The sequence below is a fragment of the Lithobates pipiens genome, unplaced genomic scaffold (assembly GCF_037356315.1).
Source record: "Lithobates pipiens isolate NorthernLeopardFrog02 unplaced genomic scaffold, aLitPip1_a1.2 Scaffold_18, whole genome shotgun sequence".
Classification (NCBI taxonomy): Eukaryota; Metazoa; Chordata; class Amphibia; order Anura; family Ranidae; genus Lithobates; species Lithobates pipiens.
The window spans coordinates 571886591-571912198 of NW_027507758.1; the positions used below are offsets into that span (position 1 = coordinate 571886591).

Here is a 25608-nt window from a genome sequence, read left to right on the forward strand (position 1 = left end):
CAGGGGACACAGAGCCATAGTAATTACTATGTGGGAGGTCCCATAGCAATGGCAACTGAAGGGGGGAAGACAGAACAAAAAACAGGAGGCCAGAGGACTCATACTGCAACCTGCAGTATACTGTGCCAAAAGGCAATATCCTCATGACCTTTAATATCAATGTGATAAAATCTGATAAACATATGAACCGAAGACTAAGTCACAGTCTTACAGATCTGGGCCATAGAAGCCTGATGATGCACCACCCAAGAGGCACTAATTGCCCTGGATGAGTGTGCTCTTAATTTGAGAAGGAAGAATTTTCTTCTTTAAGCTGAAGCTTGAATAATCACTTGACAAATCCATTTGGAAAATAGTGGATCTTGACGCTGCCTGTCCACATCTTGAACCCTCTGGCAGTACAAACAAAACCTGTGTTTTGCGAACCTGAGCGGTTGCCTTTAAGTAGACTCTGATCGCTCTTACTACATCAAGAGAATGTAGTATCTTCACTTCCCTAGATTAAGGCTCTGGGGAGAAAGAAGGAAGAATATCTTGGTTTAAATGAAAAACCTGTTACCACTTTTGGTAGGAATTCAGGATGAGGACATAAAACCACCTCATCCTTATGCATGAAGCAGAAGAAATGGCAACTGGAAAAGATTATCTTTCCTGTCAAGAACCAAGGGAGTTTCTCATAAAGATTCAAACGGCTGATTCAGCAAAGCCGATAAGACCAATTGTAAATCCCAAGGATTTAGAGGTGCCTTAATAGGGGGTGGGGAATAAACTGTGTTATCCCCTGATTAAGTTATGCATCAAGAGTGGGAAAAAAATGCCATAGGGAAAAAAAAACAATGACAAGGCCGGGATCTGGCTCTTGATAGAAGTCAAGGCAAGCTTAATTTCAGATCCCATATGCAGGACATCAGTAATCCTGCCTATGACAGACTTCCTGGGGTGCCAACCCCTGGATCTAAACCAAGAAACATATGCCTTCCAGACTCTATAGTAAGTGATTCTGGAAGGCGGCTTCCTGGCATTAATCAAAGTAGACACTACCAAAGGAGATCACCCGCAATCTTTTATAGAGTGGGATTCAACAGTCAGACCTGTTAAATTTTTCGTCCGTAAAGTAGAATGAAATACCGAACCTTGTGCAAGAAGGTCTGGCTATAATGGCAGAGTCCAAAGGACTCTTGCCATCTTTATGATCTCAGTAAATCTTCTGGGACCCGCTGGGGCCACTAGAATCGCCTTCTTTTGTTCCTGCTTAATCCTGCGGAGAAGGTGCGGAAGTAGCAGAACTGGAGGAAATGCATAGATCAGTGAAAACTGATCCCATGGGAAGACTAATGCATCTGTTCCGCCTGCTAGCGGATCCCATGTTCGACATAAAGTTGTTGTTAATGAATCTGGACGTGAATAGGTCCATGTCCGGAATGCTCTATCTTCTGACATATCGCTAGGAAGATGTCAGGGTGAAAGGATCATTGTCCTGTAAATAATTGTTGGTGACTCAAGTAGTACCCCATGAGAAAGTCCATTGGACGAAACATGTCGGGGGCGTGGCTATACGGCGACCAGCACACACAGTAATCAAGTTGATAGAAGGCGGAGGGAGGAGAACATACTGATTGAAGGACGGAATATCACCATTTGGCGCTGTTTTCAATTTGAGATATCTGCTGTCAGGTACCACACAGATGCCTTGTATAGAGACGGTGCTATGTGACACTACCTAGCCTGCTTCCAGTATACTCACCAATGCTTATGAGGGGAGAACCTTTGAATTGACCAGTGGATTGTCTATTTGAAGTGCCTGTTTTTTATTGGACCCATGTGAGTGTGATTTTAAAATTTGACGTTTTATTAAACTAGCTTTACATTATTGCACTATGGGAAGTTTCTTTTGTCTCCTTGAGGTAATTCTGAGATAATAAGTGACTATCCTCTGCTTGCGAAGTTCTCATAAGAAGTGGCTTGGAGAAAATAATCATCAGTTGTATACACTATAAGCGCTTCTGCCTGACACGAGAGTGCTGGGCAATACCTTTGGTGAGTTTTTTTATACAAGGGGGGCACGAGCACCAAGGGTGCGGTGGAGGCTTTTCACTTGATGGACACTTGGCTACAGAATGTTTATTTGAATTAATCATTTTTTGAACTATTGCCACCATTAGGATTACTGCTTTCCATCAATTTTCCTTGATTGAAGATTAATCGAACTCACTTTGGAACTACACATTTGTATTAGAGCACCATTTGTTCTTGTGGTCATTTTTTATTTTTCACCTTTGTCACTTACTCACAGTATCACTATTTGTGTGATTTATATAATATATATATATATATTTTTTTTTTTGACTGTAAATTTTTTTTGTTTGATTGTATTTTTTGTTGCTATTTCATCAATATTGATTGTATTGCTGATTATTTTTTATGCACATTTTTTTTTTTTTTTTTTTTCATGTTGGGTATCTTTTAGTTATTATAGCACACTGCTAATCAACAGTGTGGATTTTGTTTAGCGCCACTAGGTGCCTTTGTTTGCATTTCGAGTGATAGAATTGCTTTCTTTCCACCTTCTGATAGATAGACTCAAGTAGTACGCCTGAAAAATGAGAATTGCCGATAGGCAAGGAATGTTGTGTTCTGCCCAAGCTAAAACATCTTTTTGGGCTGCACAACCTCTCGTGCCCCCCTGGTGATTTATGTAAGCCACCGCCTTGGCCTTGTCAGACTGAATCCTGTCAGGACAGTCCCGTAGTCTGACCGCCAAGATTCTAGGGCCAGACATACTGCCTGAAACTTCCAAAAAAAAAGTTGATAGGCAAGGTCCTCTAACCTGGACCATCTCCCCTGGACAGAATCTTCTTCCAGGGCTGCTCCCCAGTCTAGAAGGCTGGCATCTGTTGTTAACACCTTCCAGGATAAAGATTTTCCCTTTTGCTGGATAACAACCACCAATTTAGGCTCTGACTATGTGTATTGGAAACAAACAAGGCCTGAATTTTTATTCCAGACTGACAGGATGGTGTCTTGAAGCAGTCTTTGAGTAAAACTGTGCGTAAGGGACGGCCTTGAAGGAGGCTCCCATTTCCCCTAAAAATCTCCTGCACAGCCGAATGAAGGTACTTTCCTTTGTTTTGATAAGTTGAATTAGTCCTACAATGGAACGGATTCTTGTCTGGGGTAAGAATACCTTCTTCTGTATGGTATCTATCACCAGCCCCCAAGTGCCATAATCTCCTTGATGGTTTTAAGGAGAATCTTCCTAGGTTGAGAATCCAACCTAGAAATTTCAGATATTTACGGCTGAGATCAGACTCTGGTTTTAGACCTGAAACTGAATGATCTATTAAAAGTAGTTCTTCTAATAGGCTAGGACCGCTATGCCTTGAGCCCTTAACCTGGCTAAAGGAGGTGCCAGAATCTTTCAGAACACTCGTGGTGCTGTGGCTAAGCCGAATGGCAGGATCACAACCGGAAAAAAATAATTTTATATTTCAAACCGCAGAAATATCTGGTAAGTGGGAAACTTTGGGACATGGAGATATGCAACTCCCCTCCTTGCAGGATGGACACAGCTGATCGAATTATGAAAGGATCGGATGTTTAAGTGCCAATTCAGATCTTCAAGATCTAGAATGGGTCTTACCTCTGTTTGGTTCTGTAACCTTAAAAGGTTTGAGCCAAAACAGGGGGTTCCACTAAGGGAATCTCTGATATCACTGGGATAACAGCTGATCCAGAGGCCAGAAAGAGAGACTTATTTTTTCTCTGGATCCTTAGGAACATTCTCCAAGGAGACGGAAACTCTAGCTACCCGTACCCTGGACCCTCAGATCAAAAGCCAACTGAGCCATCCGGGAATAGAGAAAAAAAATTGCAGAAATCCCTGTGCTCTTGACATTGTTCCTGCCAGATCTTGAGAATCGCAAGACCTTTCCCCTCACCCAAACAAGTGGGGGTCCTCCTTCACGAGAAGGCTTTAGCATTCTGCTTTGTGGGCTTTCTGCCCCCAAGACCCTGGTGCTGCCTTTGGGGACCTTCCCTTGAACCTGCCGATTGAGAACGTCAAGACTGCCTAGAGGCAGATGCCCCAGGCATAGGAGAGGCGGCACAATAAAAGGAGAAATGTTTAAACCTCCTTTTACTGGTAAAGAGAGCTTTACCGTTTTGGATGTACTTATCCACTCTAAATAGCCATACCCCAGGAAGGGAAACAAACTGGCTAAGAGCTTTCACATGAGATTTTGGATGATTAACATTTCTGCCACAGGACTCTGCAAGAATGCACTAGTCCAAACATAAGCCATATTGTGAGACATAGTGCGTCAGATACACCAGCCCATTGCCAGTCCTGCTGATCAGGCAGAATCTCGGGTATCTCCACAAACTGTTCCTTAACCCCTTGAAGTCCACATCCTTCAATGAGTTAGCGTGACTCAAAATGGGTTAGCGTGACGTAAAGGGTTAAAGGACTGAGATACACCAATTGCAGCAAGGACTGCAAAAGACATCTTGTCTTTAAAAGGAAGTTTAAACTTTAATTTGCTGTATCCTTTAACATCAGTGAACTATCCACTGGACATGTGAGACTCTGCTCTCTGAGGTCCACATCCTTCAATGAGTTAGCGTGACTCAAAATGGGTTAGCGTGACGTAAAGGGTTAAAGGACTGAGATACACCAATTGCAGCAAGGACTGCAAAAGACATCTTGTCTTTAAAAGGAAGTTCAAACTTTAATTTGCTGTATCCTTTAACATCAGTGAACTATCCACTGGACATGTGAGACTCTGCTCACTGAGGTGATTGCAGTATCAATTGCTGGAACCCCCCATTTCTTCATAGAAATGTTCCCATTCAGAATACATAAGCTATGCATGAATAGGAAAAAACATCCCCAGGTGGGTGAAGGTTCAAATGAACCTTATTAGAGGTAGATACCTCAAAAGCCTGTGCTGCAGGCAACAAAAGGGTTAAGTAAGGGAATAGACAAACACCTGACTTGTGAGGTACTCCCTCCCTGTTAGGATCCTCCGGAGAGGAAAAATAAGTATCTTCCAATATTTGGGAAGATCTACCTGATCCCCTGCCTCCTGCACCTCAACAAAAAGGGCTACGAGGACTGGATAGAAATCTGCTATGTTTAGTCCTACTATGGCGAGACATAGCAATAATCTTTTAAAGGGTAGAAGAAAAACCAGTTTGTATGATATATACAGGGACTTAAGTGTTCTACCCTTGACGGCTCATTCTGACTAGCCGTATCCCTCTCAGGGGGAGGATGACATTCTTTTGGAAAGGGTTTTTAGTTTGTTGTGTAACCATTGACCCCTTAGAGGAGTTCCTGGTCCCTTTGCCACTCATAACTCAAGCAGAGGCACTACCAGCAAAAGAATGTAAACTTGCTAGGCTATAGTACAACACAATAGCTGTTATTAATCCTAGCTTCTTTCAGTACAATGGTGTCAAAAGGCAAATGTCTGTGTCACCAAACCTGATCCAGACAACCTCTCTGCTCTGTCCCTCCACCGGACTTCCTCAACGTGTGGCCGGTATCTGACGCCGTTAGCCATGCCCTGCCGTGTGGAATACGCCCCCCCCTTTTCCTTTTTCAAAGGAGATCATTTTCCTGCGTGAGCGGCGTCTGCAGCATGGCTGGGGGGGGGTAAATCGCAGCAGGGTTTTATCAGAGACAAAAACCCAATCTTCACCCTTCACGGTAGGCTCCGAGACATTAAAGGAAACCTTCAGGACCGGGGAACTCTCAGGTTAACCCACAATCTTGGACCTGCAACAGCACCCTGCCATTAAAACTTTATGGCCTCACTACCAAAAAGTACTGGATCCCAGAGCCCAGCTCTCAAAGAGAAGCATTCACAAGCAAAACCTAGTTTCTTCAGATCAAAAGGCCCAGGTACCATTTAGCCCATGAAAAAGACATTAGAATGGATCCGGTCAGCATGGCTGGCTCTCATCAAGCATTACTGCCCATGGAGCTCAGCACAGCACATCTTTACTCGTGCCCAACACCTTAGACACTGACGAAGAAACTGAGGGCTCCCAGTAATGGGAGGGGTTTTATGGGGGAAGTACACGCCTTAGGGGTGTGCCAGTGTCCAGCACCTGTCGGTCTGATATATAACCCACATAGTAATTGCTATGGCTCTGTTTCCCCTGATGTAAGAAAATAAATAACTGTTACTTTTTAAAAGATAAGGATTCTTATCCTGGTGTATTAGGTTTGTAAAGTGAGCCTACAGCATCCTCTTGAACAAGTTAATGGCCACCGTTAAAGCAGACCTTCAACCAGATAATCTAAGGCTCCAAGGATCCAATCACCCGACCGCAAATCAGCACTTTTTGGGGGCATTACGTTTTTTACGGCCTTGGACTGAGGAGGACCAAGATGGCGCTGAGAAAGCTGGGCTGCTGCACCTGATCGGGAGACAATGCAGCACAACAGGTAAGTAGGGCTAAAAACTTTTCACTGGTCAAAAGCCCACCATGAACCAAGAACTTTTCAGCAACCGAGAGTGGTGCCCCCAGGCTGCCAGAGATGCACTTTAAAGTGGAAGTAAAGTCCACAATACTTACCTCTCCTTGAATGGTTCCGAGGTCCCTCAACCACACTGGCATCTTTAGGGTCTTCATTGGCTGGCATAAGCTGACATCACACCTATGCATGTGAAGGGTTTCAGTCATCCAGACACAGGATGTGCCAGAACGTAAACTTAGCAGCACAAGAAATAAAAAAAATAAAAAAACACCCTACAGCAGAGACTTCCTTTCACTGGTGGTCATCTGGAAGGCCCCTTACATTGGTGGCCAGTAGGAACAATGATCCTCGCTTTGGGGGCCAGTGGCAAGAATGCCCCTCACATTGGGAGCCAGTGGAAAGAACATGTGTTTCATATAAAGTCTCAATGCCAATTCTGTCTCCATTTTCCCCTTTTTTATTTCATACAATCAGGGATGGAGACCTGTGCACTGGATAGTCACTGCCTCATATAAAGTCTTTTTTTTTATCTAAGTGGAAAGAATGTGTTGAAGACGGCTAAAAAGGTAGACTCATGCTTTTGGCTTGACCAAGTGATCCTGTAACTATGAAGTCACCAAATGGGAGTGTAAGGAGCCCCCAGCAACTCTGGGGTTCCATGAAACCTGGACTACAAGAATGGCTGCTTGCTTATCACTGTCCTGCAATACAGGTATCTCTGGGACAGAAAGTGAAGGCAAATCTCCACAGGAAGTAGAAAGAAAGAATAAACCGACAAGGTTTTAACTCGTGCCCTAGCCTACTTTTTTCTGAAGCTGCAAACCCCCCTCCAAAACAAACACAGTTTAGCCCCAATGTGTCACACATCCCAGCATTTGGGTGCCTGAGAGGCACAGGTGCAACGTCCATGACTGGACAAGTATGGCGCATTCCACCATGTAGACGGTTTTACACGTTTCTTTGGGCTATCCGTGTCACCTTCCTCAACTAGCATCACTGCAGATAAAACAAAATGCAGTGCACTCTACACTGCATTCGTTCTTTATACTGTACCCCCATGAGGTCTCCTTAAAATATTGTTACCAAAAAAACAGTATTAATAATAATTGAATCTATCACCACATGGGGGACATTGTCACCCAAATAACAAAAAAAAAAAAATGGTGGTGAGCCCCTCCCCCCTTCCACATACAGTACATGTATGCATATATGCACTAAAACCTTGCTGGCGATACACAAATTAAGCATAAACGCACATGCTGGAGTGAGGGATCTAACTCTAGGTACTGTGGCAGCACGCAGGTAAAATCACCTGGTTGTATTCAGGATGGTAAATATGTGTGTCCTAGATTCAGGCTTTATGCAGACTTTTACAATTAGAGGGGAAGAGTTAATGAGCCCAGCTGAAGTAAGTGGGCTCATTAAGACCTCTACAAAAAACCCCAGCATGCTTAGGGAGATGCTCCATCCTGGAACCAGTTTTGTGTGTATAGACTGGGGAGTCTGAGATCTGTTCTGTGCGGTGAGTTAACGCCTGTGTGGCAAACCCCTACAATAGAGACAGGGACTGGGGCAGCACAAGGCTGCACCCAGTTGTTAGACAGGGAGTCTACGTGTGTAGTTAGAGGTCAAGCTGACCAGGATTTATTTTCTTGTTTTATTTTGTTTGGCTGTTATATGTATCACTGCATGTAGCCTAAATAAACCGGATCTTTTGTTTTTTGAACCTACACCGCTGTCTGCTGTGCCTGACTTTGTGTTGTGAACCCATCCAGGGGGTCACACACACCCGCTGCCGAGCTAACCCCTCACAGTTGGTGGAGAATTTTGGCACTTTTTTTTTTGTTAAGGCCAGCATGGAGGAGATACTGAGACAGCTGGCTCTAGCAAATGCAAACCAGCAACAAGCAAATGCAAATCAGCAGCAAACAAATGCAGGTTTACAAAAGAGCCTTGCAGCCCAGCAGCAGATAAATGCAACTTTGCAGCAGAGTTTGGAAAATCAGCAGAAGGCTCACCAGCAGAGTTTGGAAGCTCAGCAACAAGCCCAGCAGCAATCTAGACCTGTTGCAGAAGCAAGAGCAGAATTTTCAACAGAAAATAGAGACATTAATACAGCAACGTCCGCAGACCAATGAAGCAAGTGGTTACAATAATACCGCATCCTTTGGTGTGAGCCGTTTACTGACAAAAATGACTGGAGAGGATGATCCGGAGGTGTTTTTGACCACATTTGAAAGGACTGCTGAAAGGGAAAAGTGGCCTAAGGAGCAATGGGCTGGACTGGTGGCCCCTCTGTTAACTGGGGAATCGCAGAAAGCTTATTATGACCTAGAGCCTGACCAAGCAAAAGACTATGTGGTGCTAAAAGCAGAAATATTGGCACGGCTGGGTGTCACCCTGGCCGTCCGGGCTCAGCGTGTGCATAACTGGACTTTTCAGGTTGGAAAACCTCCCAGGTCTCAAATGTATGATCTCATTCACCTGAGCAGGAAGTGGCTACAGCCAGAGACTTTGACTGCACCAAACATTGTGGAACGTGTGGTTATGGATCGTTTCCTGAGAGCTCTTCCTACTGCCATCCAAAAATGGGTAAGCCATGGAGACCCAGAAAATGCAGATAAACTTGTGGATCTGGTTGAGAGGTACTTGGCTACAGAGAACCTGACCACCTCTTCCAGGGACTCACGGACTTTCCCCCCTAAGACCAGATCATCCCCAGTGATGGGTAAGATGACTCCAAGGGGTGAGGGTGGAGAGAGTGAGAGGGTGGGAGTTCTACCTAAGGTCTGGCGGGAGCAGCCCAGGAAGCCCATGCTGCAAGAGGCAGCGAAAAAGATTATTTGCTACCGCTGCCGGCAAGAGGGACATATTGCAGCCAATTGCCCAGTTGTGGATGAGCCTATGCAATGTGACTTTATAAGGGAGAGACGTCAGTCGCTGTTTGCGACAGTTGCATGCACTGCCATTCGGGGACCTGAGAGACATTTATGTAAAATGTGTATTAATGGTAGGCATGTTGATGTGTTGCTAGATTCAGGTAGCCTGGTAACATTGATAAAAGCTGAATTAGTTACTACAGAGGTCTCTGGGAAGAACAGGGTGGCTGTTATTTGTGTGCATGGGGACACCCGAGAGTATCCTGTAACTTCAGTGTTTTTTGAGACCCCCAAAGGTAACCTCTCTCATCAGGTGGGGTTAGTGTCTCACTTACCACATGATGCTATTGTGGGAAGGGATTTTCCAAAATTCTGGGAACTCTGGGATTGTCCTGAGCCCCCCACTGGTGCCCCTATAGACCAGGAAGATGACCAGAATTCCTCTGGGAGTGGTGAGGACTCTCCTGAATTTCCCTTGTCGGTATTGGCGGGGGAAACTCGAGAAACTGGGGAGGAGCCAACATCCTCAGTTGAAAACATGCCGTCTGTGGAGTTTTCGGACCTTGAGGTTCACAGGGAAAATTTTGCCACAGAACAGTTAAAAGACCCCACCCTAATAAAGGCACGGGAAAATGTGGTGAAAATAGATGGCGAGTTAGTGAACCCAGATAAGACTTGCACTTACCCGTACTTCACTGTGGAAAGGGACCTGCTGTATCGAGTGGCTCAAAGGGCAGAAGAAACCATTGAGCAACTTGTGGTGCCCAAACCTTACAGGAAGTTGGTGTTAGAATTGGCCCATGGGCACATTCTGGGAGGCCATCTGGGGACCGAAAAAACCAGAGAGAGGGTACTGCAGAGATTCTATTGGCCTGGGGTCATGAAGGAAACAGAAAATTATTGTTCCTTCTGCCCTGTGTGTCAGAAGTCGGCACCTATGCCACATTTCCGTAACCCGCTGGTACCTCTTCCTATCATTGAGGTCCCCTTTGAAAGGATCGCAATGGATTTGGTAGGTCCGATAATGAAGTCCGCTAGGGGGCATCAGTACATTTTGGTTATATTGGACTATGCCACCCGTTATCCGGAAGCAATTCCTCTTCGAAATACCTCGGCCAAAACCATAGCCAAAGAGCTATCTCTTGTTTTTAGCCGCGTGGGTATTTGTAAGGAACTGCTTACGGACCAAGGTACACCCTTTATGTCCCGGGTTATGAAAGAATTATGCAAGTTGTACAAAGTGAAGCAATTGCGTACATCTGTGTATCACCCCCAAACAGATGGGTTGGTTGAAAGATTCAACAAAACCCTAAAACAAATGTTAAAGAAGGTGGTGGATAGAGATGGAAAGAATTGGGATTGTCTAATACCCTATCTGATGTTTGCCATTAGGGAGGTACCCCAATCCTCTACGGGTTTCTCACCCTTCGAGTTGCTCTATGGGAGACACCCAAGAGGGCTGCTGGATATCGCCAAGGAAACTTGGGAAAATGAGAGTTCTCCTCACAGGAGTGTGATTGAGCATGTTGCCATGATGCAAGATAGAATTGCACAGGTAATGCCATTTGTAAAGGAACATTTAACCCAAGCGCAGTTAGCACAGCAGAGAGTGTACAACCGTGGGGCCAAGACACGTACTTTTTCCCCGGGGGATAGGGTCTTGGTGCTAGTCCCTACGGTTGAAAGCAAATTTCTGGCCAAATGCCAAGGTCCATATGAAGTAATTGAAAAAATTAGTGAGGTGAACTACAGGGTTAGACAGCCAGGAAGGCGAAAGCCGGAGCAGATCTATCACGTCAATCTGCTGAAAGCCTGGAGGGATAGGGAATCCCTAGTCGCAGAGACTTTGTCACAAGTACAGCCTGATTGCTTAGTTCCTGCGGTTGGAATAGCAGACACCTTATCGAAAGCCCAACAACAGGAGGTTAAAGAGTTTGTACTTCGTAACAAAGAGATTTTCCGGGACAAACATCTGGCGTAGAGCATGACATTATCACCCCGCCAGGAGAAAGGGTAAAACTAAAACCTTATAGAATACCAGAGGCCCGACGGGAGGCAATACGTGGGGAGGTTCAAAGGATGTTGGATTTGGGTGTGATAGAGGAGTCCCAGAGTGACTGGTCCAGTCCTATCGTACTAGTGCCCAAACCTGATGGGAGCTGGCGGTTTTGTAACGATTTTCGACAATTAAAGTTACAAAATTTGACACCTACCCCATGCCGCGTATAGATGAGTTGATTGACCGGCTGGGAACAGCCCGATATATGACAACTCTTGATCTCAACAAAGGGTATTGGCAAATTCCCCTGGCCGAGTCGGCCAAGGAGAAAACTGCGTTTGTAACCCCAGATGGGGCATTCCAATATAAGAGAATGCCGTTTGGGTTACAGAATGCACCGGCAACATTCCAGCAGAAAATGGATAAGATTCTGAGGCCCCATCAGAAATATGCTGCAGCTTACCTGGATGATGTGATTATCCATAGCACAGACTGGGTCTCACATTTGCCAAAAGTACAAGCAGTCCTAGACTCTATCCGGGAAGCTGGGTTTACGGCCAATCCAAAGAAGTGTACCATTGGACAGGAGGAGGCCAAATATCTTGGGTACACTATTGGGAGGGGGGTGATAAAACCCCAAGTCAATAAAGTCGAGGCCATACAGAGTTGGCCACGTCCCAACAGCAAGAAACAGGTACGAGCCTTTCTGGGAATCGCTGGCTATTATCGACGATTCATTCCCCATTTTGCTTCTCAGGCTGTGCCCCTCACCAACCTGACAAAAGGGAAAGAGTCTGTTATGGTTAAATGGTCCCCAGAGGCTGAGGAAGCATTTCAGTCCTTAAAAACAGCCTTATGTAGCCAGCCAGTGTTGTACTCACCAGACTTCTCTAAGGACTTTGTTGTACAAACTGATGCATCAGACGTTGGGTTAGGAGCAGTGTTATCCCAGGTCTGGAACGGGGAAGAGCACCCAGTCATTTACCTCAGCAGGAAGTTGAAGTCCCATGAGGTAAATTACTCCACGATTGAGAAGGAATGTTTAGCAGTGAAGTGGGCTCTAGATTCCCTTCGGTACTATCTGCTAGGTAGGCACTTTGACCTGGTGACTGATCACGCTCCTTTAAAGTGGATGGCTCAGAACAAGGAGACCAATAGAAGGGTAAATAGGTGGTTCCTGGCCCTACAGGAATTTAACTTTACAGTTAAGCATCGCCCTGGTGTTAAAATGGGGAATGTGGATGCTTTGTCTCGGATACATGCGTGTCTGACTGCTGGTGTTACAACCCCAAGGTTGAAACAAGAGGGGGGGTATGTGGCAGCACGCAGGTAAAATCACCTGGTTGTATTCAGGATGGTAAATATGTGTGTCCTAGATTCAGGCTTTATGCAGACTTTTACAATTAGAGGGGAAGAGTTAATGAGCCCAGCTGAAGTAAGTGGGCTCATTAAGACCTCTACAAAAAACCCCAGCATGCTTAGGGAGATGCTCCATCCTGGAACCAGTTTTGTGTGTATAGACTGGGGAGTCTGAGATCTGTTCTGTGCGGTGAGTTAACGCCTGTGTGGCAAACCCCTACAATAGAGACAGGGACTGGGGCAGCACAAGGCTGCACCCAGTTGTTAGACAGGGAGTCTACGTGTGTAGTTAGAGGTCAAGCTGACCAGGATTTATTTTCTTGTTTTATTTTGTTTGGCTGTTATATGTATCACTGCATGTAGCCTAAATAAACCGGATCTTTTGTTTTTTGAACCTACACCGCTGTCTGCTGTGCCTGACTTTGTGTTGTGAACCCATCCAGGGGGTCACACACACCCGCTGCCGAGCTAACCCCTCACAGTACATTATTCAGTTAACTCTAAACTGATGATCTGTAGGAGGTTTTTAAAGTGTTGTCTGTGGGGAGGAAAAAAATGAGTCACAGGAGCACGCAGTTTTAAGACTTGACATGTACTTATTTATGTAGTGCAACATCATCTTTAAAGTTTTCCAGAAACTTGGGTAACATATCACATCAGTGAGCCCCAAAATTAACATTAGTGTTTTTTTTTAACCAAACCATTGCATTTCATAAACCATTGAACTAATATTGTGAAACTTAGAAAATGGGGACTAGCAGCATTTTATTCTCTAGGGTGTCTGCTTTCAGAAAATATAGAACATTCAGAGGTTTTACATAATCTTCAAAAACAGCTTTGGCAGAAAGCATTCAGCACAGTGGCAAGAATAAAGTTAAGAGATCCCATCCGTAATTGGATGAATGAGAAATCCAGATGTCGGATGGACAGCAGTGAATATGACTTATTTGGCACATGGAGGACACTTATTTAAAATATAAATAATCAGAGAACCAATCATTGTCCTCTTTCCCTATGTGTGCCCCCTCCTAGGACAGGTGTACAGGGGTCCCCTCTGCTCAGCCTTACCTGTTCCACCTTGGTCAGGCCGCCCATCTTGTACCTGATGAGGTTGTAGATCTCCTTGGGGTAGAAGAGAGACCTCAGGAAATCCATGGCTGGGGATGATCAGCTCTCTGCGGTCGCCGCATCCACCGGCCGTTTGTATAGTAGCAGCGGCCGGCCCCGCCCTCAGCTGTCACCGGCGGCCAATCGCTGTGCGAAGGGACGATGTAGGGGCGTGGCGTGCTGCTTTCAGTGACAGCTGGTCGGGGCTGTGTAGGTGCGGTGATCGGGTGCAGCCATACAGGAGACTGGCAGGGAATGCTGAGCCTTGTGGTGCACACACCATGATGGGGGAGGAATGGAGGTACTCTCAGCTCTGTGTAGCTGTATTCCTCATGTCTCTGGAGAGAGGGCAACACATTGATGACTATGGGCAGCACCAGCTCTATTATCCTCATGGTGTCAGTGCCAGAGACTGGATTGGTTAGGCTGTGCTCAGGAATACAGAAAATGATTATTATTTTTTTAGTATTAAAATTGCACATGACAAAGCCAGGACTGGATCAAAGCATAAAACCCAGGAGAAGCCATTCTCATTGATGGCATCCCAGTCTTAGTTCGTAGGGTTCAATATTAAGTTGGCCCATCCTTTGCAGCTATAACAGCTTCAACTCTTCTGGGAAGGTTTCAAGGTTTAGGAGTGTGTCTATGGGAATGTTTGACCATTCTTTCAGATGAACAGTAATAGTTTTGAAAAATTTATAAAAACACGGACGTGTCAGTAGAGCAGAAATTGCTGTCAGCAGGGCACTGGACAGTGTCAGTAGTTTTTTATTTTTATTTATAATTTTATTTTTTTATCATTTTTTACAATTTTTGTTAGGAGCTCCTTTGGGAGGCTTTGGTGATATATTAGCAGGGGCAATCTGTGCCGTAGGGGGTGATTAGGATGTGCCTCAGTTTGAGCAAATCTGATTGAAATTGAGTCAAATCAATCAGGAGGTACGTTATGACTATTCAATTCTAAGCAGATTTGATCATTTTGATCAAATCACAGATCGATTGCATGAAAATAATTGAAGCGTGTATGGCCAATATTTGTCCAATGTTTGTAGGATCAACCTTAGATTCACCAAAATTATATAATATGAAGACTTACTTAAACTATCCAATCATTTTATATCCAACCAGGCATGACAGACTTCTTGGTAGATCTAATGGTGACCATGCACTATACAATCTGATTGTACGATCTCTGTACAACCTCTTTTAGATACGCCAAAACTATATAAATAGGAGGACACACCTAATCTAGTCAATCAATCTGTATCCAATCTGGCAAGCCATTGTACTACATACTGTAGTCGACAATAGATCTAAAGGAGATTGTATGATCAGATTTTATAGTGTATTGTGAGCTTAAAGTGATACTAACACACACTGTTTAAATTACATTGTCCCTTCTATTTCTCTATATAGATGGTGCCACTGTAATTATTTTAATTATTTAATAATTATTTAATAATTATTTTAACAAAAAATAAATAAATAAAATACCTTTTTCCTAATCCATATACAGCTGTCACATGTTAACAGCAAACAAATACTCCTGAGCAATGGTGCAACGTCGGGGTAGTCCGTCTCTCAGGGAATGGTTACTATGGCCTTGCTGCCCTCCAGGATAGGGGATATCCTAGTAGTCATAGAACAAAAAAGAAAAGGAGGGCGCACCAGCCTTGTGCATTATCCAAAGCAAATGTATTAATATAACCAGAATAAAATACTAACAAACATGTGGAGATAAAGAGCTTAGCATAGCCACCTGATCGTGGCGATCAGTCCAGAACCAGTAGTCTCCAAATAGCTAGGATAAGAAGATATGACTTTGAAACGCATCAGTTAGCAGCAGCCCTGATGTCTTTTCCATAGCTATCTGGAGACTGTTGGTTCTGGACTGATCGCCACAATCAGGTGGCCACGCTAAGCGCTTTATCTCCACATGTTTGTGAGTAGTATTTTATTCTGGTTTTTATTAATAAATTTGCTTGGGATAATGCACAAGGCTGGTGCGCCCTCCTTTTCTTTCTTGTTCTACAGCTGTCACATGACCCAGCTCTTTCCCAGCCTGCCTGCAGGGAAACATAAGCAGGAGGAGCTTCTAGTCCTCTGCTGCTGGTCACATGATCAAGATAAAAAAAATCAGCCTTTGGAATACAGAGTAAAAATAAATAATTCATATCAATAAACTGTTTTAAATTGTCAGAAAAAAATATATATTTGAAATCAAATCTTTATATTTTTTTGGCAATAACATGGTGTGGGCAGATTTCTGCCAGTCACAGGCTGTGTCAAACCCCTCCAGCCTGTGTCTTAGAACAAGTGGAAGGTGAAGCCTCCATTAATCTACATGTAATATCCCGCCCGTATTGTGTTCAGCTGGCTAGTGGGTATGGAGGAGAAGGGGGGAGGGAGTGGGCTCTCATTTACCACTGTGTATACACCCAAATGTGTGTCTCTATAGTCACACAATCTGCTCAGATGTGATAGGGAGGAAATGCTCAGCATAGAAACTCGCTGAAAGCTGAGCATGTGCAGAGCTGCCAACACTGTTCTGCAAAATCCCTAGCTGAATTGGGGACATAGACAGGAGAGGGAGATGGAGAGTAGCAGGATCAACCAGCTTGTTTTTGCAGAATACAGAAAACTAATCTCATAGTATTAACAGCATGTACTACACCATTTATTGATAGTTTTAGTGACACCTTAAAGGAGATTGTATAATGTATGTAAGTGAGAGGCCAGGTTCACATATGTGCGGGTCACAGCAGGGGTCCAGTGCGTTCCTGTTTAACGATTCAGGTGCAAATCAGGTCCGAATTTTTTGCCTGAATTCGCACCCAAATCAGAACCAAAGATGCACAGAACCCTTTCCAAATGCGGACCACGGCCAACCCAGAGGTGTGTGAACCGGCTTCATTGAGAGAGAGCCAGACACAATCTCCTGTCCTGCAAATTGGATACGGGAAAACCCATATCCAATTCGCATAAATGTGAACCCAGCCTAAAGGAGATGGTACATTCAGATTATAACGTGTGGGGAGCTTGACGGAGATTGTACAATTAAATGGCCACCCTAAGGGACAAAGCGCTGAGGCCAGTTAGGTTGGCCATACACGGCTAGATTTTCATTCTTAAAATTCTTAAAGCTGAACTCCGAGGATGACTAAAAATGCTTATTTACGGTAGGGCTGCCCCTTCACTGCAAGGGTTAAGTGTTTGCCTGGGTCTAGTGGATGGCAAAGTGCACTTTTACTTACCCAATCCTTCAGCTGAATCATAGGAAAACCACCTCAGCTGGAGGGCAAGTGCCCTGTGGAGAGAGGGACCAACCCCTCAAATTGCTTACAAATGATTTACACAGGGTATTAAGGAGAACAAATTGAGGATGGGCAATGAGAGCCAAAGAACCTGTATAACTTGTATAAGACAATCTGACATCATCATCCTAACAGAACGGTATTAGTAATCCACATGCTGTACCTTTATAAAGTCCACTCACATAGAATTAGAACGTCTCCAGAGCCCTGGTGCAAAAAACAAAAATTGACAATGCTGAACCATTTTTTTTTTGATGAGCCAATGGATTCTCTTATCCACATAGGCAAGCTGGATGGAGGAATCCTCCGTACTGCAATATTGTATTCTGATAGCAGAGACTTTCCACTGTCAGAATTAATTACTGTATCAGTGCTGCAGACGATTGGTTGCAGGCATTGATCGAACAAAAATTTACCAACAGTCCTGTTTGAGAAGAGTCCATTATTAGATCGATTTCTCTCAAACAGGAACACTATAGATAAAATTTGGCTGGTTTAGTAAGGACTGGCCGAATTTGGATCCATCTATGGCCAGCTTTAGCCTCTGTGCAACTCTGAAGCTTAGCTTCATTCAGCCCTAATTGCCAAACAATTACATAAATTTATATCATGGGCTGTCCATAAATCAGCCTTTCTTAGCCAGGACTCCAGGGAACCCCAGGCTTTCTCCAGAGTTTGCTAGGGGCTTATGGAGCAGTGAGCAGTGATGTTTGCATAGTCCTAAAGGCCAATGTCACATGGCATGGTACCAGCAAAAACTCTCCTCTCTTCGATAAGTAACCACTGATACCAAATATCCATTTAGCTGTTTTTAAGGGGGCATCATGACTACCAACGCAAGAGGACCCTTTCTTACTGCCAAAGGAAGCCCTTCTCCTACTGGCCACCAATGGAAGGGAGTCCCTCCCTGAATGATCACCAGTGTAAAGAAGTCCTTCTCCCACTGATCACCAATGAAAGGAAGTCCTTTTCTGACTGACCACCAATGAAAGGAAGTCCTTCTTTGAATGACCACCAATTGAAGGAAGCCCTTCTCCCACTGATCACCAATGAAAGGAAGTTCTTTTCCCACTGACCACCAATGAAAGGAGGCATTCTCCCACTGACTAACAATGTAAGGGAGTGCTTCTCCCACTGAGCAGCAATGCAAGGGAAACCTTTTCCCACTGAACTGTAAGGGAAGTCCTTTTACCACTGAACGTCAATGTACAGGAGTTCTTCTCTCACTGAGCACCAATGTAAAGAGCTTATTTTCCACAAGAGGCAAGAAGCCGGTTGGTAGCCAGAGATGTTAGTCATCCAAAGCTTAGCCATCGTTCAATTAATCAGATGGAAGACAAACAGAATAAGCCCATGTTAAATTGAAGGTGGCAACAACTGAAAATGGCAAAAAGGGTGTCAATAGCTGTCTGTCATAGATTCCAACGCACAATTCCAATATATATGGGACAAGAACTAACAGAGTGCCAAGATGCCGTCTGTCCTCAGGCAGATGACAAACCATTCCCAAAGAAAATCCAGGTTCTTCACAAGTAAAAGGAGCAATAACAAACATAGCAAGCCAATAATCAGAATAAGCTCAGACAAGTTGAATTCAAACTCAATCCAAACAATCTGCAGGAGTAATGCCGCGTACACACGATTGGAACTTCGGCCAGCAAAAGACTGATGAGAGCTTTTCATCGGAAAATGCGACTGTGTGTATGCGCCATCGGAATTTAGCTGGCCGAATTCCCGCCAGCAAAAATTTATAGCATGTTCTCAATTTTCCAGATGGAAAAACATTCTATCGGAAATTCCGATCAAGTGTATCCAATTTCGAGATGGAAGCTATTGGCTACTAGGTATTGAACTTCCTTTTTCTAGTCCCGTCATACGTGTTGTACGTCACCACGTTCTTGTCGGTCGGAATTTGGTGTGACCGTGTGTAGGCAAGGCAGTTTGAGCGGAATTCCCACGGAATTCCAACGGGAAAACCATCAGAGCTTTTTCCGACGAGAATTCTGATCGTGTGTACGCGGCATAATCCTGGACATGAACAGACAGACATCAGATAGACCTGAATATAGGGCAAACATACACAGAAAAACTTGCTGATTAAGCATAGGCTGAATGTCAAGCAGTCTCCTTAAGCAAAAGGACAGGTGTACAAAGCAAAAAACTGAGCTGCAATGCTGAGTATCAACCAGAAGATGGCGAAGGTTCAAGTCTAATTTCAAGGTGGCAAAAGGAACTTATCTGGTTATAGCACATAGGAGTGCCTAGCTTGCTACAAAACACTCCAATGCTGTGACCTGATTTTTTCTTTCATAGTAGATGCTAGATATAGAGAATAGAGCATCTACCATATAAGAATTAAGAAGGAGGAGGACAGCAAACAAAACAATGGCAAGGACCACAGAGAATACTAGATATACTCACCACCAAACAAAGCAAGGCAAAAGTCCAATGACGTAGAGCAGTGGTCTCCAAACAGCGGCCCGTGGGCCGGATGTGGCCCCTTGCCTGCCTTTATCCAGCCCTTGGAACTATTCCTTCCACAAACACTAAATGATGCAGAACCATTTCTCCCACTGGCACCAATGATGGGGCACTATTCACCCACTAATACCAACAAAGAGGCACTATTCCTCCCACTAAAACCAATGATAGGGCATTGTTTACTCTCATTGACGTTGGGGCAGTTACTACTCTACAAAGTCCGGCCCCCTAAAGCCTGAAAGACAGTAAACTGGCTCTTTCATTGGAAAGTTTGGAGACCCCTGACTTAGAGAATCATGACATTAGCAAGATTATGTAAGGCAAGGTTATCCAAGACTAGACAGGGAGATTAAGGACACTGTTGTACATAAGGCAAAGTGCCTTAAGTTAAATGTCCCAGCACCCAGCCAATAGGGAGGCAACCCTAAATATCCATAGGCAGAGTACAAATAAAACATAGGTGTGGGCAAGCTGAACAGGGTGGAGGCACAGCCCCGGGATAGCTGACATACAAATGACAGTAGGAAAGAAGAGTAACAGTGCACATAAGAGCCAGGAGAATTGGGATTGACTCCAAATGTTCCTTACATAAATTAAATCTACTGTTTTGCACCAGTTGTTCTACCCTCTGAGCCATTTCGGTATGAAATGAAAAGTCCAGAGAAGCACGGATTAAGAATGAAATGATATAAGGAGTGCTGGACATGACAGTGTGGATGAGGGACACAGAGGGTTAAGCTTTATGGGTGGAGTTCAGGAAAAGGTTTGCAGGAAACAAGTTCAGTGTAGGGGAGGGGTCACATAAAAGGGAGAGGTGTGGCTTTAAGGAATCATTCGGAGCCCAGTGTGACACAGAGGAGGCAGTTTTTTCGCTGCTCCTCTGCTATGGCGGACCTCGAGGGACTCTTCGCGCGGCTGCGACGGGCGGCGGAGGTGCACGGTGCGGACTGGCTGCGGGAACGTGTGGGTGACCTGGCGGACGGCGATGTGGACGGCGGCGGGACAGGTGAGGTTCCACTGCGCGCGCGGAGGTCTCGGCCTCCGGCGCGTTTTTCTCCTGGGCCTACTCCTCGGCCGCCTCGTGACTCCCGGAGCCCGGGGGTGGACCGATCGGTCCCCCCGGCAAAACGGCAGGTTCTCGGCTCCCCCCGCTCCGGGCGGTCGTTGCGCCGCCGACCGGAGGGGGGCGGGGCTTCGCGGCCGCATGGAAATGGCGCCGGGACCGCACGGGGCCCGGTGGAGGTGGGGGGGAGTGTGGATGGCTCTGGGTCGGCAGGCCTAGGGGGGGTGCACGTGGCGGGGGATCTGCGGCATGCTGGGTCTGGGGCCAGCATCCGTGCGGTGGGGGGGAGGGGGGCGCTCCGGGGGGGTCGCATGCTGGAGGGGGGGGAGGGAGGGTCGCAGAAGGCTGCCAAGGTGCCTGGCAGGGCTGGTTTTAGACGCCGGCATGCCGGGGGCGGCGGGGGGAGGAGGACATTGCCTGCAGTCCTGGATCGCAGGGACCGGATGGACCGCGCGGAGCACAGGGGGATGGCCGCGTCCCCGGTGCGCGCTGGAGAGGTCGGTTCGGAGAGAGAGCTGTCCCAGGAGGAGGAGGGGTCCTTTTCTGCACCCGGACCGGTACCGGTCGCCGAGGCCCCTGGGGGCCCGGGTAAGTTGCGGGAGTCTACATTGCTGGCGGATGCCTTGCGGGATCTGATGGGGGTGGCGCAGGGGGGTGCGGTACCCACGGGATCCCGGGACGTCTTGGGGGGGGTTGCGGCAGGTTCAGCGCAGGGGGCGGGGCCTGCGGCCCCGGGGGGGCCGTCAGGTCAGTTGCAGGAGCTGTTGGGGGGGCTGCAGGCCCTGGTTGGTAAGTTTGCTGGGGGCTCCGGGTCGCCTCAGGTGGCCCCCTGGATGGGTACTGTGGGGGGGGCCGGGGGGGCGGAGGTCATTCCTGCGCGGGATGCACCGCCTGCTGCGGTGTCGGGGAGCATGGATACGGGGGCTGTGGGCTCGGGGGTCCCCCCGGTGCCCGCGGACCCGGGGGCGCGGTCTGACCTGGTTAGGATCGCGGATGCTGCCCGGTGCGAAGTCTATGTTTGTTTCGAAGGCCCATTGGGGGCGCATTTGAAGCAGGAGGTGCGGGACAAGATCGGCAAGGGTGAGTATGTGGAGATTTTCTCTTTGCTCCCCCTCGAGAAATTTAATCTGGACAGGGTTAAGCCGGACAGTTCCAAGAAGGACGACGAGGAGAAGCGTAGGTATCGGCTGATCCCGCGCACATTTGCAAATTGGCTTCAGGCGTTCGCTATCTTGGCTAGCGTGATAGGGGAAAAGAACCCCGAGCATTGCTCGGCGTTATTTTGTTACCTGGACGCGATTGGGGAGGCTCACCGAGTGTATGGAGGGCTGGCTTGGCTGCGCTATGATGAGCAGTTTCGTCAGCGTAAGGCAGTGCGGGCTGACCTGCGGTGGGATCACAAGGACATAAGCCTCTGGATGAGGCTTATGTCTGCTCCGCGGGCGCCCACTCCGTTTCTTCAGGGGGGGGCCGGGAGTGCGTCTTCCTCGGGACTGCCGGCCGGAAAGAAGTGGGGGGTGTGCTGGCCCTTTAATGAAGGGGCTTGTAAATTCGGAGGCGCGTGCCGTTTCAAGCATGAGTGCTCCGGGTGCGGCGGCACCCACCCCCTGTCCCGCTGTTTCAAAAAAGGTCAGCGTGCCGGTGCCGCCGGTCACAAAAGGGATGACGCCGGTGAACCTGGGAAGGATGCTTCCTTTCCTAAATAGGTATCCGGATGGTGCGGCGGCGCGGGGGTTAATTCTGGGTTTTCGGGACGGTTTTAGGATTCCCTGTTCTTTGGGAGGGGTGCCGCCGGTGGCCAGGAATTTGCGATCGGCTTTAGATCACCCGGGGGTTGTGGATGACAAATTGGGTAAAGAGGTGGCGCTGGGCCGGATGGGTGGTCCTTTCGAAGTGCAGCCGTGGGGGGACCTGGTGGTCTCCCCGTTGGGTGTAGTTCCTAAGAAGGAGCCGGGGAAGTTTCGCTTGATTCATCACCTGTCTTTTCCGAAAGGGGGTCGGTCAATGATTTCATTGACCCGGAGGCGTGTACAGTTTCCTACACGTCTTTTGACGCGGCGGTACGGTGGGTCAGGCGGTATGGTCGTGGGGCTCTCATGGCCAAGGCGGATGTGGAATCGGCGTTTCGCCTTCTGCCGGTCCACCCGGACAGCTTCCGGCTGTTGGGATGCCATTGGCGGGGCAAGTTTTATGTGGACTTGTGCCTGCCCATGGGTTGTTCCATTTCATGCGCCTATTTTGAAGCTTTTAGTTCATTTTTGGAATGGGTGGTGAGAGATGTTTCGGGCCTGGAGTCGGTCATCCACTATTTGGATGACTTTCTGTGCGTGGGCCCGCCTGCCTCCAATGTGTGTGCGATTCTTCTGTCCACGTTGCAGCACATTGCGGGCAGGTTCGGGGTGCCGTTGGCGGGGGATAAGACGGAAGGCCCGGTGACGGAATTGAGTTTTTTGGGAATCGTGATTGATTCTATGGCAATGGAGTGTCGCTTGCCAGAGAATAAATTACGGGATCTGCAGGCGGAGTTGGCAGGCATGCAGGGCCGGCCGAAGGTTCAGCTTCGGGCCCTGCAGTCCCTGTTGGGCAAGCTGAATTTCGCTTGCCGGATCATCCCTATGGGCCGTGTGTTCTGCCGACGGCTGTCGGGGGCCACTGCCGGGGTAACCGCCCCTACCCACTTTGTGCGTTTGCGAAGGGAACACCGGGAGGACCTGCGGGCTTGGCATGAATTTTTGGAGTCGTATAATGGGCGGGCTATGTGGATGTCGGGGCCAGTGAGCAACTTCGATGTGGAGTTGGTTACTGACGCGGCTGGCTCAACGGGTTATGGGGCATTTTTCCGGGGTCGGTGGAGTGCGGAACCTTGGCCACGCTCATGGGAGGTTGCGGGGTTGTTGGGCAATTTGGTTTTGCTAGAATTGTTCCCGATAGTGGTGGCATTGGAGCTGTGGGGGGCGGAGTTTCGTAATTTGAAGTTGCGCATCAATTGCGATAACATGGGGGTGGTCCAGGTCCTCAATCGGATGACTGCTTCCTCCCCCCCGGTCATCCGGCTGCTGCGACAGCTGGTCTTTCGCTGTTTGCGGCTCAATGTTTACGTTTATGCTGTGCACATACCTGGGGTGGAGAATTCTTTGGCTGACTCGCTCTCTCGTTTTCAGTGGGACAAGTTCCGGCAGCTGGCGCCGGGAGCGGAGGAGTCGGGGGCGCCCTGCCCCGGGTGGATGTGGGAACTTCCCTTGGAATCGCCGCAGGTTGGTTAAAAAGGTCGTTGAGTGAGGCTACATGGTCCGCTTATTCTAGAGTGTGGGCGGAATGGTGGGCGTTCCTGCGGGAGGTTGGAGTGGCTGGTCGGGGCTCCGACCGGCGCTGGGTGGTATTGTACTGGGTTGCCCGGAACATTGAGACGGGCCTGTCTCCCGCATCTATTGAGCGGAAGCTGGCGGGGTTGGCCTTTTTGTTCAAACTGTGGGGGGAGCCGGACGGGACGAAGGATTTTTGGGTGAGGCAAACGTTGAAGGGGTACAGGAGGGATTGGAAGGGTAGGGATGCGCGCCGGCCGGTGTCATTTGACAATTTGGTGGCAATTTGTTCTCGGCTGGTGGACGTTTGCTCGTCTGCTTACGAGACCGTTCTGTTTACGGCAGCGTTTTCGTTGGCGTTTTATGGGGCTTTTAGGATTGGGGAGTTGGTGTGTCGCTCAAAACGGGTGGCTGGGGGTCTGTTGGATCAGGATGTGCAGGTGGTTGCGGATCGGGTGAGTATACGGTTGCGTAGGTCTAAGACTGATCAACGGGGCAAGGGAGTGGCGATTACGCTGCTCGCCCTGCCGGGCTCGGTAGTGTGCCCGGTGGCGGCGGTACGGGCTTTCCGGGCGGTACGGCCTGCGGGGGCGGGCCCCTTTTTGGTGCACGAGGAGGGCTCTTTTCTATCCCGTTTTCAGTTTGCGTCGGTCTTTCGGCAATGCCTGAGGGCGGTGGGTTTGGATGAGCGGGACTACGCGTCCCACTCTTTTCGGATTGGGGCGGCCACGGAAGCGGCTCGATGTGGGCTGGAGGAGGCGGTGGTTCGCCGGATTGGTAGATGGGAGTCCCGGAGGTTCCGGTCCTATGTCCGGCCGCAGTTGCTACTGGGGTAAGGAAGGTGCGGCTGGGGGTGTTGTTTGCTGTGGGATTTATGGGGGGGAGGACTGTGCTTGTAACATTCCTTTGGTTGTTGTGTTATTTCTCTTGTTTTCATTCCAGATGGAGGTTCTCAACGCCTCGTTTGGATCCTGGGGCATTCGTACGTCTGCTGGGGGGCCAGGAGAGGTGATTCTCTACCAGCAGGCAGGCAATTGGGTATCCCCAGGGAGGTAGCTAGGGTGATGTGGTTGGGTTTCCCGGGCATGAGGTGGGAGCGTGTCATGAGGGAGGTGGAGCGCTTCACTTTGAGGGATAGGCCCCCGGATGTGCTGGTTGTTCATGCGGGGGGCAATGACCTGGGAATTCGGAAAGTGAAGGACATTTTGGCGGATATCAAGGCTGATGTGTTGCGCATGCGAGTCCTTTTCCCGGGCACCATTTTGGTGTGGTCGGACATTGTGGCCAGAACGGTGTGGCGGGGGGCCAGGTCTTTAGCCAGCCTTGAGAAAACTAGGATTAGGGTTAATAAGGTTGTTGGGCGGTTTGTAGTGCAGAACGGGGGCATTGTGGTAAGACACAGGGAATTGGAGGTAAATGTAGGGCTTTATCTTAGGCGGGATGGCGTTCATCTATCGGATGTGGGGATTGACCTCTGGTCCTTTGGCTTACAGGAGGGGATACAGAAAGCTCTTCGGGTGTGGGGTGGCCCTCAAGGTTGAGGGGGTCACCCTTTCGGGCTGTGGCGGTGTGTTTTCTGGTGGTTTCTGACGGTAGACAGGTACTCAGAAGGGATCT

At 47.7% G+C, this 25608-nt stretch overlaps 1 protein-coding gene and 1 long non-coding RNA gene across 2 annotated transcripts in view; one reads left to right on the forward strand and one right to left on the reverse strand.

Annotated features, from left to right (window-relative positions):
• The window catches only part of LOC143990291 (squalene synthase-like), an 85177-nt gene extending 71264 nt beyond the window's left edge, over positions 1-13913 (reverse strand). Inside the window, exon 1 of the mRNA XM_077490350.1 lies at positions 13793-13913. Within this exon, the coding sequence (XP_077346476.1) occupies positions 13793-13879 (87 nt within the window). The 5' untranslated portion in view covers positions 13880-13913. The remainder of the gene's footprint in view (positions 1-13792) is intronic.
• Positions 13914-21026: 7113 nt separating this feature from the next.
• Positions 21027-25134, forward strand: LOC143989032 (uncharacterized). Its single transcript, XR_013276962.1, has 3 exons — positions 21027-21277; positions 23851-23943; positions 24934-25134. It is a non-coding gene; the product is annotated as an uncharacterized LOC143989032 (long non-coding RNA).
• The last annotated feature ends 474 nt before the right edge of the window (positions 25135-25608 follow it).